The sequence below is a fragment of the Chaetodon trifascialis genome, chromosome 22 (genome assembly GCF_039877785.1).
Source record: "Chaetodon trifascialis isolate fChaTrf1 chromosome 22, fChaTrf1.hap1, whole genome shotgun sequence".
Lineage (NCBI taxonomy): Eukaryota > Metazoa > Chordata > Actinopteri > Chaetodontiformes > Chaetodontidae > Chaetodon > Chaetodon trifascialis.
In genome coordinates this window covers 20,222,671-20,237,279 of record NC_092077.1, presented here as the reverse complement: position 1 = coordinate 20,237,279, position 14,609 = coordinate 20,222,671, and the positions used below count along the sequence as shown (strand labels likewise).

At 49.9% G+C, this 14,609-nt stretch overlaps 1 protein-coding gene across 6 annotated transcripts; it reads left to right on the top strand.

Moving 5' to 3' along the window:
• Window positions 1-12: 12 nt before the first annotated feature.
• Window positions 13-14,035, top strand: LOC139350416 (UPF0606 protein KIAA1549). Of its 6 annotated transcripts, none has more exons than XM_070991780.1 (21): window positions 13-339; window positions 2,558-2,772; window positions 4,146-5,414; window positions 5,506-5,588; window positions 5,831-6,130; window positions 6,536-6,722; window positions 6,893-6,952; window positions 7,201-7,352; window positions 7,587-7,764; window positions 8,130-8,314; window positions 8,395-8,600; window positions 9,048-9,175; window positions 9,444-9,458; window positions 9,753-9,943; window positions 10,035-10,270; window positions 10,469-10,604; window positions 11,559-11,753; window positions 11,945-11,997; window positions 12,081-12,208; window positions 12,450-12,604; window positions 13,105-14,035. In XM_070991780.1, the coding sequence occupies exons 2-21, from the start codon at window positions 2,619-2,621 to the stop codon at window positions 13,327-13,329; spliced, it is 4,236 nt and encodes a 1,411-aa protein (XP_070847881.1). In that variant the 5' UTR covers window positions 13-339; window positions 2,558-2,618; the 3' UTR covers window positions 13,330-14,035. The 6 variants fall into 6 exon arrangements, with proteins under 6 accessions (XP_070847881.1, XP_070847879.1, XP_070847880.1 ...); XM_070991778.1 differs by having other exon boundaries at window positions 11,559-11,852; XM_070991779.1 differs by having other exon boundaries at window positions 10,035-10,297.
• Window positions 14,036-14,609: the final 574 nt, after the last annotated feature.

Here is a 14,609-nt window from a genome sequence, read left to right as displayed (position 1 = left end):
GAAAACAAGATGTCGTTTGAATTGCAGATTTGGATCAACTGACGCTCGGCGGCAGCAGGCGGAGCCGGGTTGGACTGGTACCGAGAGCGGACGTGCCCTAATCTGACGGATCCGGGACCAGCACGGACGGGTCCGGATCACCGGACGGAGGAGGGGAGGCTCGTTCATGCTTTCATTCCGGCGTAGACACGTGGAAGTGAAGAAGACTGCGGACAGAGAGGAGAGGAGGAAGGTCTGATCCTGCAGGGACTCTCCGCCTCCTCCTTCCGCGCGCAGGGAGCGCGCCGCGCGGCTGCGGGAGAGGCGTGACGCGCCCGAACCGCATCTCCAGGATGGCAGGTAGGTCTCATCTGTGCTTGAGAATAAAACGCACCATGTAACGTTAGCACGGCACGGCTCGGCTTCCTCTCAGTGAAGACCCTGTATTTTTATGATCCGTGTTAATGAGGCGCTGCTGCGGCTCTGCTCCGCATCGCCGGTGCTCGGTGTCGGTTTTAGCGGTGTGGAGGCTCCAGATGCGGCTCTCGACGCGCTCATAGCCGCCTTGCATAAAGGAGGGGTGAGGATCCAAATCATGGTCGTGATGTTAATCAGGCGCCGCACCGGACCGGACCGGACCGGACTGGACCGGACTGGACTAATTGGGGCACGGATGTACAGCTTTAACCCGGGACGGTGACGGTGTCCGTGGAGGAGAGACAGAGAGGTGTGAGACAGGCCCGGGATGAGAGTGGGTTCTCTGTCCGGTAATGGGGTCAGTGTGAGAGGAGATGGAGCCGAGCCGAGCCGAGCCGAGCCAGGCAGGCAGGCAGAGGTGTGAGCGGCCTGGAAACGCCGCTGTTAGCGCAGCAGGGCCGGAATAAAGGTGGAGGGGCCGAGCGGAGCGTCCGGTGACATGACTGAAGAGGAGGCACGGAAACGTGAAATGTAGGATAGAAAGTCCCGCTTCAGTCCTGGTCCCTGCTGCGCCTCATCAGCACCTCCACCCTCCTCACCGATCAACAGTTTGATCTGTAACGTCAGACAGCTCCTCAGAGTCTGAGACCTGCTTCCTGTGACGTGGACCAGCGCTGACCCTCTGATGTTCGGGCCTCTGGTCTTCTTCTGGTTTTTATTTGATAAATGAGTTTTTAAGATGAATCAGTAATCACTGATCAGCTGAGCTTTCTTTCTGACTAAAACGTGTTGACTCAAGGTCCACTTACACACTTTTATCTCCATGACAACCGAGCAAAGTGATGATGACCACGAGAGGCGCTCGAAGACGATGCTGAGCTGACGGATGTTTGCTTTTAGAGAATGAGTCCTGCTCATCGAGACGGTAGAATAAAAAATGAAAGACACGTCATCATTATATTGACCAATAAACACGTTTCTGAAGACGCTGTGGACAGTCGGACGTGGACGGGGCTCAGCTGTCCTCTGCTGCTTCAGACTTCAACGTTTCTGCTGAACGTGAAAACATTTCGCTGCAGCGTCGTCGATTCGAAACGTGTCTGAAGGTTTGTTCAGGACCGGTTTGAACGCTTTGACGCTCGGACGCGTCCTCCAGCATGTTCGGCTGATCGAAGCCTGAAAAATGAATGAATGAATGAATGAATGAATGAATGAATCCATCCACGCCTCGTCTGCCTCTGTTTCAGCCTCAGAGCCGAAACGTTTTCTGTTCATCTGCAGTTAGTTCGTGACGTCCTGTTGGAGAAACTGGACCCTGTTTGAAAATGACTGGAACCATTAAAGACTGTCAGAATACTGAGTTAGTAACTATCGAAGTACATTCAAGTACTGCACTCACAGGCGCAGCGTGGAGGACGTACTGGCAGACATAGTATTCATAGTTTTCATCAGCGTTTAATCATCTGAGAATAAGACTCGTGTTTACCTCAGGATGAGTCTTTGTGTCTGCAGAGGAAGCAGCTCGTCTTCACAGAGTCCACCATGTTTCTACAGGAGCCCAGAGGGGACAAACCAAACTCTGACTGTAGAGACGCTTTCGGGTTTCACGGCCTCCGTCTGGAGGGTGAGGCAGGGCCGTTCAGTTGTGGCACTCTGCAGCCTCACCACTAGATGCCACTAAATCTTCCACACTGGACCTTTAAGTACTTGTACTTCACTCAAGTATTTTCCTTGAAACCAGCTCCATCTTTGAAGTGATGAACACATGAACGCATCAATCATTGCAGTACGAGAGGAGACATTAGTCTGAACGAGGCCGTTCTGCACGATGAATGCTTTCACGTTTGGTACTTTGAGTATATTTTGATGCTGGTATGTTTGTACTACACTGTGGTATTACTGCTTTTACTGAAGTAGATGACCAGAGTTCTTCTTCCACCACTGCTTGACCCTTGAGCCTGAAGGCACCAATTCTAGAACACCCACTGTGTCCTCAGTGGTCCTGGTCCTGGTCTCAGTGGTTCCTCTTGTGTCTGTGGATTAAACGATATGAAACATGAGTCTGAAGTTAAACCTGTGATATTTAATGAACGCGTCTCCTTAAAGGTCCTGAAGGTTCAGATCCACCGACGGAGGTTTGACTGTGTCTCATGTGGTTCAGGTCCTCCTGACGGGCCCTCGGCTCTCTGTACCGGGATCAGACCGGCGGCCCTTTGAGGACGATGGACCCTGCGATCCCGCCGGGCTCCGGCTCCAGGACCGGGACCGGGATCGGGATGGACCCCAGAACTTCAGCGTGCAGACGCACACTCGGTGTGATCCTGATGGTGGCCGGCACACTGGTTTCCATGGTAACATCAGGCTCACCTGCTGCAGGTAAATGTAAATCCAGGTTTTCAAAAATTAGAATTTCTCCACCTGTGACGTTGAGTCTGTTTCTCACAACAAGAGCTGAAACAAAGCTCGGTCCAGTTTGATTTTCTGTTTTTAGAAATGACCTCTGACCTCTGAACAAACAGGAAGTTCCTTTTATGGAGATGTGACATGTGTCTGTGTTACTATTGGCTGTTGTGTCACTGAAGGAAGAAATCTTATTCTGAGTCTTCATTTATGTTGTCATCCTCCCACTGATGCTGAGTCAGTGTCCACACACACACACACACACACACACACACACACACACGCGCACACACACACACGGACACTTTGAATAAAACTTTATTAGTACTTTCCTCTGGTGACAGGACACAGCTTCAGTCTGAGGCTCACAGTACGTTCAGGTGAGTCAGGTGGACGAGGATGAGGCTGTTTAACATGAGAGGCTTCTCCAGCTGATCATTGAACTGTTTCCATCAGAACCGACGTTTGGAGCATTTCACTCATTGATTAATCCGTTCATTAATCATGTGATCATTAATCTATTTACCAACATTAATCTGTTTATTAATATATTTACCAACAAGTCTCATTTCCTACATTAGGAATACAAACAGCAGCAGAGGCTGATTCTAGAGTCTGTCTGTCTCTCTGTCTCTGTCTGTCTCTCCCTCTCTGCCTGTCTCTCTCTGTGTCTCTCTGTGTATTTGAAGACGTCCTCTCCTGAATACCAATAACTCGTCTCCCCTCAGCACGTGATGCTGCCGCAAAGTACGGCGTCACCACGGCAACCAGGCACCAGATGAGAGACTCAGTCAAGGCAGTGTGTGTGTGTGTGTGTGTGTGTGTGTGTGTGTGTGTGTGTGTGTGTGTGTGTGTGTGTGTAGAAGACAAATAGGTGTAAAAAGACTGGAAAAAGAAAATGGAGGGAATAAAATCAATAAAAATCATCATGAATTGATTAAAGCTGATCAAAGAAAAGAAGTGATTCCACCTGATTGCGGCCTCGTGTGACATCAGGAAGTTATTTTTTTCCTTCATTTGAGGAGAGTTTTGTTTTGTCACTTCCTCTGTGGAGAAGATCAGACATCGTCACATCCGCAAGCTAAATATGGACCCACACAGAAACTGGTTAGCTTAGCTTAGCATAAAGACTGAAGATCTATCCAAAGGTTTGGCAGAGCCCTCAGGCTTGGTCTGGGTCCTCAGGCTTGGTCTGGGTCCTCAGTCTTGGTCTGGGTCCTCAGGTTTGGTCTGGGTCCTCAGTCTTGGTCTGGGTCCTCAGGTTTGGTCTGGGTCCTCAGTCTTGGTCTGGGTCCTCAGGCTTGTTGCAGATAAAGCTGAGAAATATAATCATTCTCTTTGTCACACAGGTGTGCTGGACTTCAACAGGACGGTGGAGTCTCTGTCACATCCATCATCACCATCATCATCCTCTTCTTCCTCCTCCCCTCTTAGACCCCCTGCCCCCAGCCTGCCTTCAGACTATGGTTACCATGGTAACAGCGGTGGCGCAGGCTCAGCAGAGGACTCAGATTCCGGTGCTCAGGGGATCCACCTCCTGCTGAGACCTCCAGACCTCCTGTCCCCCAGCCTCCCTCCACCTCTCCCCCCACACACCCAGCCCACCCTTACCCCTCCACCCCCCTGGGAGCAGGGTCCCTCCCTGGAGGAGGCCTGGGGCTCTGGAGACTACTTGGAGACTCTGTCCTTCATGGTGCCTGACGGCGAGGAGCTGGCCCTGTCCACCCCACTGCCTAACCACCCCTATGACGAGGACAATGGGGGTGACTGGGTCTCCTACGACACTGCCTTCCCGGCCCGGCCCACCCTTCCCCTCTCCTCCCGCTTACCCCTCTCACCGTCCTCCTGCACCCCCAGCATCCCCCTGCACACTCGCCCCACCCATCCAGATGTCTTCCCTGCCTGGGACGAGGACTACGACATGGAGGACATGATGCCTCTGGAGCCGACAGAGCTGCTGCTGCCGGACATGAACAGTCTGGAGTACTACACCAACCTGCTGGCCCGGGAGAGGGAGAGAGAGAGGGAGAGAGGAGACCAGGACCTGGTCAACCGAACGGTCCCCAAACCCCCCATCACTGCTACAACAACACAAACCCACCGTTTTCCTCCATCTCCATCCCCGAGCTCCGGTCCTCTTCCAGGACGGGAGCCCAAGCGTCCTCCAGTGGGACCCACTCCTCCCCTCACCCTCTCACCTACTCTCAAAGGTGAGGAAAAGTCAACCACCATCAAAACCCCTTCTGTCCCTTCTCCTCCTGCTCCAAAACCCAAAGACCATCCCTCAGTCCCAGGTAGACACCCTCTTCGTCCCCCTTCCAACACCACCAGTCGGGTGCCTCCCCCTCCCCCCCTTGGACCACCCACCCGCCCTGACAGACCAGAAAAGCCTCCAGTAGTCATAGAGAAGCCAGCAAAGCCGCCACCCACCAGGGCCACCACCAAGGCGACGACCACGACTACGACCACGACCACTGCCATCACCACGACCACCCAGATCACCGCCATCAGTCTGACCAGAGCCCCGCCAGTCACCACGCCCAGGGTCGCCCAGACCCCGCCCACCAGACAGTACCTGTGTAACGTCACCAAGCCAGAGATGTACCTGGTGAGAGTAGGTAAGACCACCGAGGGTCATGTGACAGGAACAGCGGATACTACTGAGTCACGGTAAGTCAGTCAGCTGATCTGTCTGTTTGTGTTCTGCAGTCAGTTCGAAAGGTTCGTCAGCAGGTTTCACTCAGGTCAGAGATCTTCTGAAGAGAGAGTTCAACCGCTCAGTGGAGCTCCAGGTATGAACCCCACCTCCTCCTTCACAAACACCACCTGCTTCACCATAAGCACCACCTAATCCAGGACCAACATCACCTTCTCCATGTAAATTTTAGCATAATCAGACTTACTTTAGTTTGAGGTTCATTATTGATTCAATGTTCTCACCTGTCGTACTGAGCCTGAGCGAACGCACCTTGACCTCACTTTGATGAAAGCAGATGATTGACAGCTATCTGTCACCTCTCCTCTTCCTCACCAGTTCCTGAGAACTCCGTCCAGTTTTGCCTTCCGAGTCGTGTCAGGACCATTGATCTTCACCGCCATATCGGTCATCAACGCCCTTCGCCAACCACCACGCAGCTCTGGCCCCGTTCCCACCGTGTCACCACTCTACACCATACCTGACCTCAGGTACCAGATCCACTCTGTGCTGCAGTTTGTCCCCACCCACATCGACGTCAGAGTCTGTAACTTCAGCGAACGGATCGAGAGAGGACTGATCATGGCGTACGCTGAAACTCGGAGACGCTCCCAAGAAGCAGGAAACATTACTGTCCAGGTGAGTCAGTTACCTGTTCATGGTTTAATAATGTAATAAATGAATCTGCAGCTAACGAGTATAAAGTTAGTGGATGTGAACATCTAAAGACTTTATGAACTTTATTCATTTTAAATGTAAAATGAAAAAACATATCAAACCCTCAGAGTGGAGAAGCTGGAAGCAGCCATGAATCCATTATAAAAACTTGGATATCAAGATTACTGTTGTGCAGGAACAATTAGGTGATTGATCACACGGTTTGTCCACGGCATTTATTTTGATATCCACGTTTTAATCATTTGAATTTGAATTGAAATTCTAATGTTGAGTTTTAGGTCAAATCTAAATGTAACAATAGAGAAAATACTCACAAATAATCATGTAGTGTGAAATTCAGCCACAGTGCACCTGCTTTGTCTCCAGCTGCTGAACATCACCATGGCCGCCACCCGGCTGGCGCCGGAGCAGAAGGTTTCCGTAGACATCACCTTTGCGGCGCGTGATGGGCGGGACTACCTGCCAGGGTCAGAGGTCAGCGAGCACCTGAGAAAGCTCAGCCTGGTCGAGTTCAGCTTCTACATCGGATTTCCTGCCCTGCAGATCGCAGAACGTACGAAGCATGCACGCACGCACGCACGCACGCACACACACACACTGTAAACTGTGTGTTAAATATGTTAAATGTGTGTTCAGAATTTTCTGAGTGTCGCTGAGTGTTAAATGTTTGTTAATCATATGTTAATGAGTGAATGTGTGTTAAATGTGCGCTTGTGTTCACAGCTTTCCATTACCCTGAACTCAACACGTCTCACCATCTGCGCTCCACCTGGGTCCGAACAGGTGAGAACACCTTTCTGCTTTGTTCGGGGTTTTTTTTCGATCTTTAGTATGAAAGCGCTCGGGTAGTTTGACCTCAGTTTGTGTGGAGAGGCTGGTGGTGGTGTGTTTTGATGGATCGTGGAACTTTGGGGCGTTGGGATGGAAGCAGAAACCTGCGATCTTGAGTATTTTGAAAGACGTTTCAGGTGAGGATACTGCTGAGCAGAGCTTGTGTGAGGCTCCATGTGTTTGTGTCTGTGTTGCATCAGTCCTGTTGGGAGTTCAGGAGCAGTTGGTGGCCGAGAGAAGTTTTAAAGCTCGTCTGGAGAGACGTCTGGCTCTGCTGCTGGAGGAAGGACTGCAGGCATCCAGCAGGAGGCGCTGGAGGAGAGCTACAGCTGTGGGCAACAACAGTCTGCAGGTAAATCTGCAGTGCATCTATACACAGCTCATACAGACATAAACACATCAAAGGTACTCCACATTTTCCTCCTCAAAGTGGAACTTTCCATCCACATTATTAGTACACCTGTATCAGCACACCTGTACAGCGTTACAGCAACATGAAGCAGAGCATCTCTGAACTTCACAGCCTGCTTTTCTTTTGCTCTGTTTCGTTCAAATTCATTCTAAATTTGACCCTGTTGTGTCTCAGGTGGTACGGGTGGCGCGGCTGTCGGGGGTGGAGCGTCCCCTGGAGGTCTTTTATTTCGTGGAGGGTCCGGGTGGCGAGCGTGTACCAGCCGAGGCAACAGCAGCCACTCTGAACCGTCTGGACCTCCAGAGAGCCGCCATCGTCCTGGGACACCGAGTCCAGAGACCGCTCGCCCAACGTGAGTCAAGACCTGAATCTACTCAGAATGTGATGAATGAAAGAGTGCACAGAAACTGTCCCAGAACTTTGTGAACCTGATTGGTGAACACAGATGTAACACCTCTCCCTCACCTGTCTCTCACCTGTCTCTCACCTGTCTCTTACCTGTCTCTCGTCTGTATGCCACCTGTCCCTCACCTTTCTCTCACTTGTCCCTTGCGCGTATCCTATCTGTTCCTCACCTGTATTCCACCTTTCTCTCACCTGCACCTTACCCATCTCTCACCTGTTTTTCACTTATGTCTCACCTGTAATCCACCTGTCCCTCACTTGTATCCCATCTGTACTCCACCTGTCTCTTACCTGTCTCTCACCTGCCTACAGCTGTGGAGACTCTATCTGTCCCTCCGGCGGAGACTCAGAGCAGTAGTATCTGGCTGATCGTCGGCGTGGTCGTCCCAGTCCTGCTGGCCGTCTTCATCATCATCATCCTCTACTGGAAGCTGTGTGGCTCAGAGAAGCTCGAGTTCCAGCCGGACGCCATTAACACCATCCAGCAGAGGCAGAAGGTCAGAGGTCAACAGGAAGTGTTAACTCTTTCCTGTCATACACATCCACACTAACAGCCGATCTGTGTGTCGTCACTCAGCTTCAGGCTCCCAGCGTCAAAGGCTTCGACTTTGCCAAACTCCACCTCGGTCAGCACAGCAAAGACGACATCATGGTGATCCAGGAGCCCGGCCCGCTGCCCGCCCCCGTGAAAGAGGCCACACCCTCTGACGGTGGAGACCTCAACACCCCCAAATCTAAAGGATCGTCCACCAAGGTGGCCCGGTCCGGCCGCCGCAGGGGCAGGTCAGGCGCACTCATCCGGACTTCTGTTCCTTTTGTAAAAATATCCTTTCAAAACACGTTCAAAACCATCATCGCTGTACAAAGTGTCTCTAATTTATTTCCAAAACTGTCCAAAAATGTTGTGACAACAGACACACTCACTTGTTTTTATAGTTTGTTGTAGTTTTATGTAATTTTCAGCCTTTGGTTTTTGTTTGGATTGATTAAAATGATGTCACCTCATTACCTGGACTCACATCTTGACTGTCACACCTTCAGACAACGTCACATCAAACACCCAAAAAAAAAAGACGACAGTCAGAAACTGCTTCTCGAGGTGTACCTAAACCTAAACCATCCTTCACTGAATAAGAATCAATATTAGTCATCGGAAGAAAGAAAGAGGCTGAGCAGAGAAACAGTGAAAGACTCAGACATGAGCAAAATGAATCTTCTGTCTCTCGTCAGGCTCAGCCCCTCAGACGGCGACTCGTTGGGAAGCGACCAATCGAGCGGCAGAGAATCAGCAGAAGAAACTACTCGACCTGTGGCCACGCCCAGTGAGGGGAAGCAGCACAGGAAGACGCCCAAAAATGGTCAGAGACACCGTGACATCATTACCTGAGCTGTTCAGTGTGTGTGTGTGTGTGTGTGTGTGTGTGTGTGCGTGTGTGTGTGTGTGTGTGTGCGCGCGTGTGCGTGTGCATGTGTGTGAGGCTCACTGAAGATGCAGATTTATTGTCTGAGCAGGAAACAGCTGATTGAAGAGAGGAAGAGGAGGGTGGAGGGATGAAGGGAAACTAAACTGTTCTTCTGTCTTTAACAAACATCGTCTGTCTTTTCTTTTGATGCTTCTGCCTGAAGGGAAGAGTAAGATGGGTATGTCTGCACCTTCATTCAGTTCCATGTTTCACACCTGCTGTCCCTACTTGCAGGTCTAATTTCACTTTTGTTTCTAAGTCAAGTCACTTTTGTTCATATTATATCATAAATCACAAAATTTGGAGGGCGTTCAGCTTCAGCTTCAAGGTTGCACAAACAGACCTTCTCGTCCATGGAGAAAAAAACTAACTTTTCAGCTAAGAAACAGAAGTTTTCCAACGCAGTTGTTCATCTTTTGTCCAGTGAATTTCCTCTCTGACCTCTGACCTCATCCTCCATTTTTTCCATCAGGCAGCGGTCCGGACGAGCTTCTCTCCTCGTCTTCGATCTTTGACCACGTTGACCGTCTGTCTCGCGGCTCGTCCGATGGAACACGCCGCCAGGCTAACAAGGTGCAGCTGATCGCCATGCAGCCGCGACCGAGCCCACCACACGCCCAGTCCCATCCGAGCCCCACCCTCACCGAGAAGGTCAACACAGAGGTGAGACCATCACACCTCACCGCTCGCCATGACACTGTTTGAAGCTTGTCCGACAAAATCGATCCTCCTGTATTCGTCTGTGCTCCTGCAGGTGGCGCTGAGGCACAAGTCGGAGATTGAGCATCACCGGAACAAACTTCGACAGCGTGCCAAGAGGCGGGGCCAGTGTGAGTTCCCCTCCATGGATGACATCATGGACGCATTTGGAGACGGACCGGTGCAGGGCGAGGTCGCGCAGCGTCTCTATAGCTCCGCCCATGACCACATGGACTGCATACTTCAGGCCGACGCCCCCTCACCTCCCACCCCCACTGACTCCAGGAGGAGGTCAGACTTCACCTGTAACTGCAACATGTAACTGCACAATAAACTTAACTCATATTGTTTACTTGTGTTATTTATTCTGTTAGTTCATTGACTGTAAAACGATAAAATGTCGCACTGTGAGCCTGAGCTCTGTAGGACGACCAGATTGACCATGAAATGTAATTTTTAATGGAAATGTCTGCGTGTTTGTCCATCCAGAGGGAGGCGCTCTCCTCGGGGTCGGCGGGCTCAGCCAGGACCTGGAAGTCTTCCTGATACAGACAGAGATCGGCTGCTCACCGACCACAGCGCCACCTACAGGAAATACCCAGGACTCAACAACGTGGCCTACATGGTGAGTTTATTCAGTGTCACTGTCTATAAGCAGTTAGCAGTACACCTCTGTCCTGCTGGCGCTACTCTGGATCTACAGGAAGCATTCGATACAGTGGATCAGAGAATTTTACAAAAGAGGTTCAATGCTTTTGCATTAATTAGGCTGGCAGTGAAGTGGACTCAGTCTTAATGATCAAATCAGGCTTCAGTGGTTGTTGAAGAGATCCTCTAAGAGAGAGAGACAGTGCTAACCAGAACTCATGACTTCACTTCTGTCAGAAGTTCAGCCACATCAACAGACTCAAGATGCTGGTTGGTAAAACTTTGTGGTTGTATGTGTGGAGTCAGATATTCCGTTGGAAAAATTTAAAAAGGACACTGTAAATGGACAAAGACACCATTAAGTCCAGTCTGACAACGTGGAGCTGAGGGTAACAAGCTGTCTGAGATGTCTCAGAAAGGCCATCGTACAAAGAATAAACCTCTTGATTTAGGTAACAACATGACCTTTCCTCTGGTGCCACCCTCACTATAAAGGTAAAAGTTTTTACCCCACTATTGAGAAGGAGCTAAAAACAGTGACATGGTTTCTCCATCTTTATTCAGCAGTCTAGCGTTTTCGCTAAACTGCTGACTAATGAATTTGTGATGAACATTGCAGCCAAAAGGGGGCACTAGTGAGGTTGTAGCATTTTAGTCTGTTTGTGAAGCAGGCCTAGAATTAATATTAACAGTCCATCAGTCCATTTTTGAGACATGTAAAAGAAGTTTAATGTAAGTGGTCTGGCAGTCATCAAAAGCAGAGGGGATGGGTCTGTGGTAGCTGCAATGGATATAATTAAGTATCATCAGCATAAGAGTCAATACAGTGCTGAGATGGAAAATAAACATGTAAATGTAAATAACATCTTTAAGAGTAGCCATGTTAGATCTGGACCATCTACTTTGTATTCTCTTTTCCTCTCTCATATAGTCGGACCCTGACCTGCCACCAGACCAGGGAAGCCCCTCTCCTACTGACGAGGTGTTTGACCCCGCCCCAGCCCCACCACCCTACATGCCCCCCCAACCCTCCATCGAGGAGGCGCGGCAGCAGATGCACTCCCTCCTGGACGATGCCTTTGCCCTGGTGTCGCCGTCCTCACAGGGCAGCGCCGGGGTGAGCGGGGTAAGCCCTGCCCTGCCCAGCCCCTCCCCCCAGGCCCGCCCCCCAGGCAGGCAGTGGGGCTCTTACCCAGCAGCCCCATCTCACAGCCCCTTTTCTGCAGTGAGTTTGTCGTCCTGCAGCTGAGGCCATTTTCCTTCTGTCATGACTCCATCTTCAGTGTTGATTTCCTTTTTCTCTCCCTCTCTCTGTAGCGATATGCAGAGCTGGGAATGTCTCCCACGTCTGTACAGGGCCTGTTGCAGAGGTCAGTATCAGTACACTTAAAACCAGGTCCAGGTCTGTACGCTGAACCATAATCAGTACTGATGCTCTGCGTGTTTTACCCAGGCAGGGCCTGAGCTCGGGAGGGTACGTTCCTACTGGAGACCAGCTGCCAGAGTCAGTTTACTCCAGCAGAGGCCAGTACGAAGACCCGCCTTCCTCGTCCAGACCACGACCTGTAGGGGGCAGCACAGGTACAGTCATTTGGGTGTACTGATCGCATGCATTGCTGATTAAGACCCGATCCAACATGCAAGGCACTGTAGTAATCACCATATTTGTAGATTTTGCTGTGCTTGTTTACAGGTTCACTGCTGTCATGAAAGAGTAATGAATCACCTCTAAGCCTGTCCCCGCCTCCTACAAACACCTGAAACTCTTAAATTAAATTTGTTGTATCTGTTACATTTGTTGACCAAATTTGTTGACCTGCAGGTGCACAGCTCCACCACTTGACCCAGGTGGGTTTGTCAAGTCAGATTGGGGCGTACCCTGGGGTGGGTCGCAGCATGTCAGGTCCCACTGGCTCCAGCTGGAACCAGCAGCACTCAGACCAGGACTTGTCCAGACCAGGAGCCAGCAGAGAAAGTGTGAGTTCACTGTGGAGAGCAGCAAAATCAAACCGTACTGGGCCAAACAGTGGTTCTGTCATTCTACACTTATCAGCATAGTAACACGAGCTAGGCCAATGTAGGTCACAGGACAGAGCAGTCGTGACTAGTCCAAACCAGTCCAGTCTTGACCTGTCCAGGTAAATCCGATCCAGATCAGTCCAGACCAGTATTGAGCATACCAGTCCAGACCAGAACAGTTAAGAGAAGTCAAGACCACATCTTGCCTCGAGACCCTGGTTACCCTCAGGCTGCAAATCAGACAGAAAGTTGATTTTCTTCGGTCTAAACCAAAGTTGAAAAGTTAACGATTTTTGTGTTCTGTTCATGTAGTTTCTTTCATATTGTTAAGATACAAGCACACAATAACAAATACCACTGACATCAATTTCTTTGCACTTTCTTTCAGTGTCTTTTGTCTAGTTTTATTTTATGGTCGTGGCTTTACCCTCTTTATAATCTCTCCCTTCTCCCCACAGGTGCTGTCGTTTCCTGAGTTCTCCTCTTCCTCTGTTTTCCAGATGCCCAGCTCCTCGTTGCGGGATCCGTCGGCTCCACCTCTCCTTCTAACTTCACCCACCCCAGAGTACCCACCAGAGGACGCCTCACCCTCTGCTCACACCTCTGCCTCCCTAATAAAGGCTATCAGGGAGGAGCTGCGACGTCTGGCCCAGAAACAGGCCGCAGTGACGAGCTACCCTTAGCCTGGTTTGTATCAGGACTCAACTGGTGTCAACCGTTATTGTTTTAAACTACTCAGAGCCAGTAAGAACTGGATTAAAACCATGAAACTGGCTGATCTACACTCTGGACTTTCTTGAGCTAATCTACATCTGTGCCGTTTAATCCAAAATAACTCTGGACCACGATCCGCGTCTGAAAAAAAAAATGACAGTGTCTCCTGACTGAAAGACCTCCGGTACTTTACAGGGTCCCGTCTGTCTGTTTATCATCCTTCAGCTCATTGTTTATTGGACGGGAGTTTGACTCCTTTCAACTGAAGTGCTTCCTGGAGTGGATCACTCAATTATCAACTTTCCCGAACTTCTGGAGTGACAATTAATTCCTGATATTCTGGACCGGATCGTCCCTTCCTGAACCCCTGAAATGGATCCTCCCTCCTATCGTCTGGATTAAAAACAGACATTCTAAAGTTTATGGTCCCTACAGATCTTCCTGGCTAGATCATCCCCCTTTACCTTCCAGGGGTGGATGGTCCCTCCTGATCTTCTGGACAGGATTTTCTTCCTGAGCCTCTGAAGTGGATGGTCCCTTTTGACCTTCTGGGACATGTCACCCCTCCTGGAATGGATCACCTCTCTTTAACCATCCAGAGTGGATAACATAGATAAGACTTTATTGATCCCACACCGGGGAAATTAAGTCGTTACAGCCAGCAAGTATTAAAAAGTAAGAACAGTGGCACAGAAGGATGATTCTTCCTGTAATTCTGGAGTGAATGGTTCCTCCCAGAAGAGCCCCCCCGGGGCATTTCACTCCTCCTGGAGTTCTGGAGCACATTTTGAAGCAAATTTTCCATCATTATTCCATTCTGGGTGGATCATCCTTCCAGACCTTCTAGAGTTGATTGTCTCTCCTGAAGTTCTGACGTGGATTGTCCCTCTGGACCTTCTGTGGTGCTAACCGTCAGCCTCATACCATCTCCTCATTGACCACTTATTGCCTTCCACACTCCCATCAGCCACAGGGATCTGATCTCTGTTCATAAACCATATCAATGAGGTCTTTGCACTGTCAACCGCTGGAGGTGGCGTACAGTTCCTATGGCAAGGGGACGCAAAACAGGAAAAAGTATATATATAAATATCTATAAGAATTAATATAAATACCTGTAAAGAGATAGAATCCCAATGAGCACAATATTAATGTAAGAGTTATTATTGGAGTATTGAGATGTTACTTATTTTTTATTGCTTATATATGAAAGTATACTTTAAATCCTTTATTTTGATCCAAAAAAAGA

What these genes read in the sequence shown, in the direction of transcription:
- LOC139350416 (XM_070991775.1), top strand. Translation starts at nt 2,619, where the DNA reads ATGGACCCTGCGATCCCGCCGGGCTCCGGCTCCAGGACCGGGACCGGG. An exon ending in ACCGCTCAGTGGAGCTCCAG is followed by an intron (nt 5,589 to 5,830) that starts GTATGAACCCCA and finishes CTTCCTCACCAG; the next exon opens with TTCCTGAGAACTCCGTCCAG. An exon ending in CCGAGAAGGTCAACACAGAG is followed by an intron (nt 9,944 to 10,034) that starts GTGAGACCATCA and finishes GTGCTCCTGCAG; the next exon opens with GTGGCGCTGAGGCACAAGTC.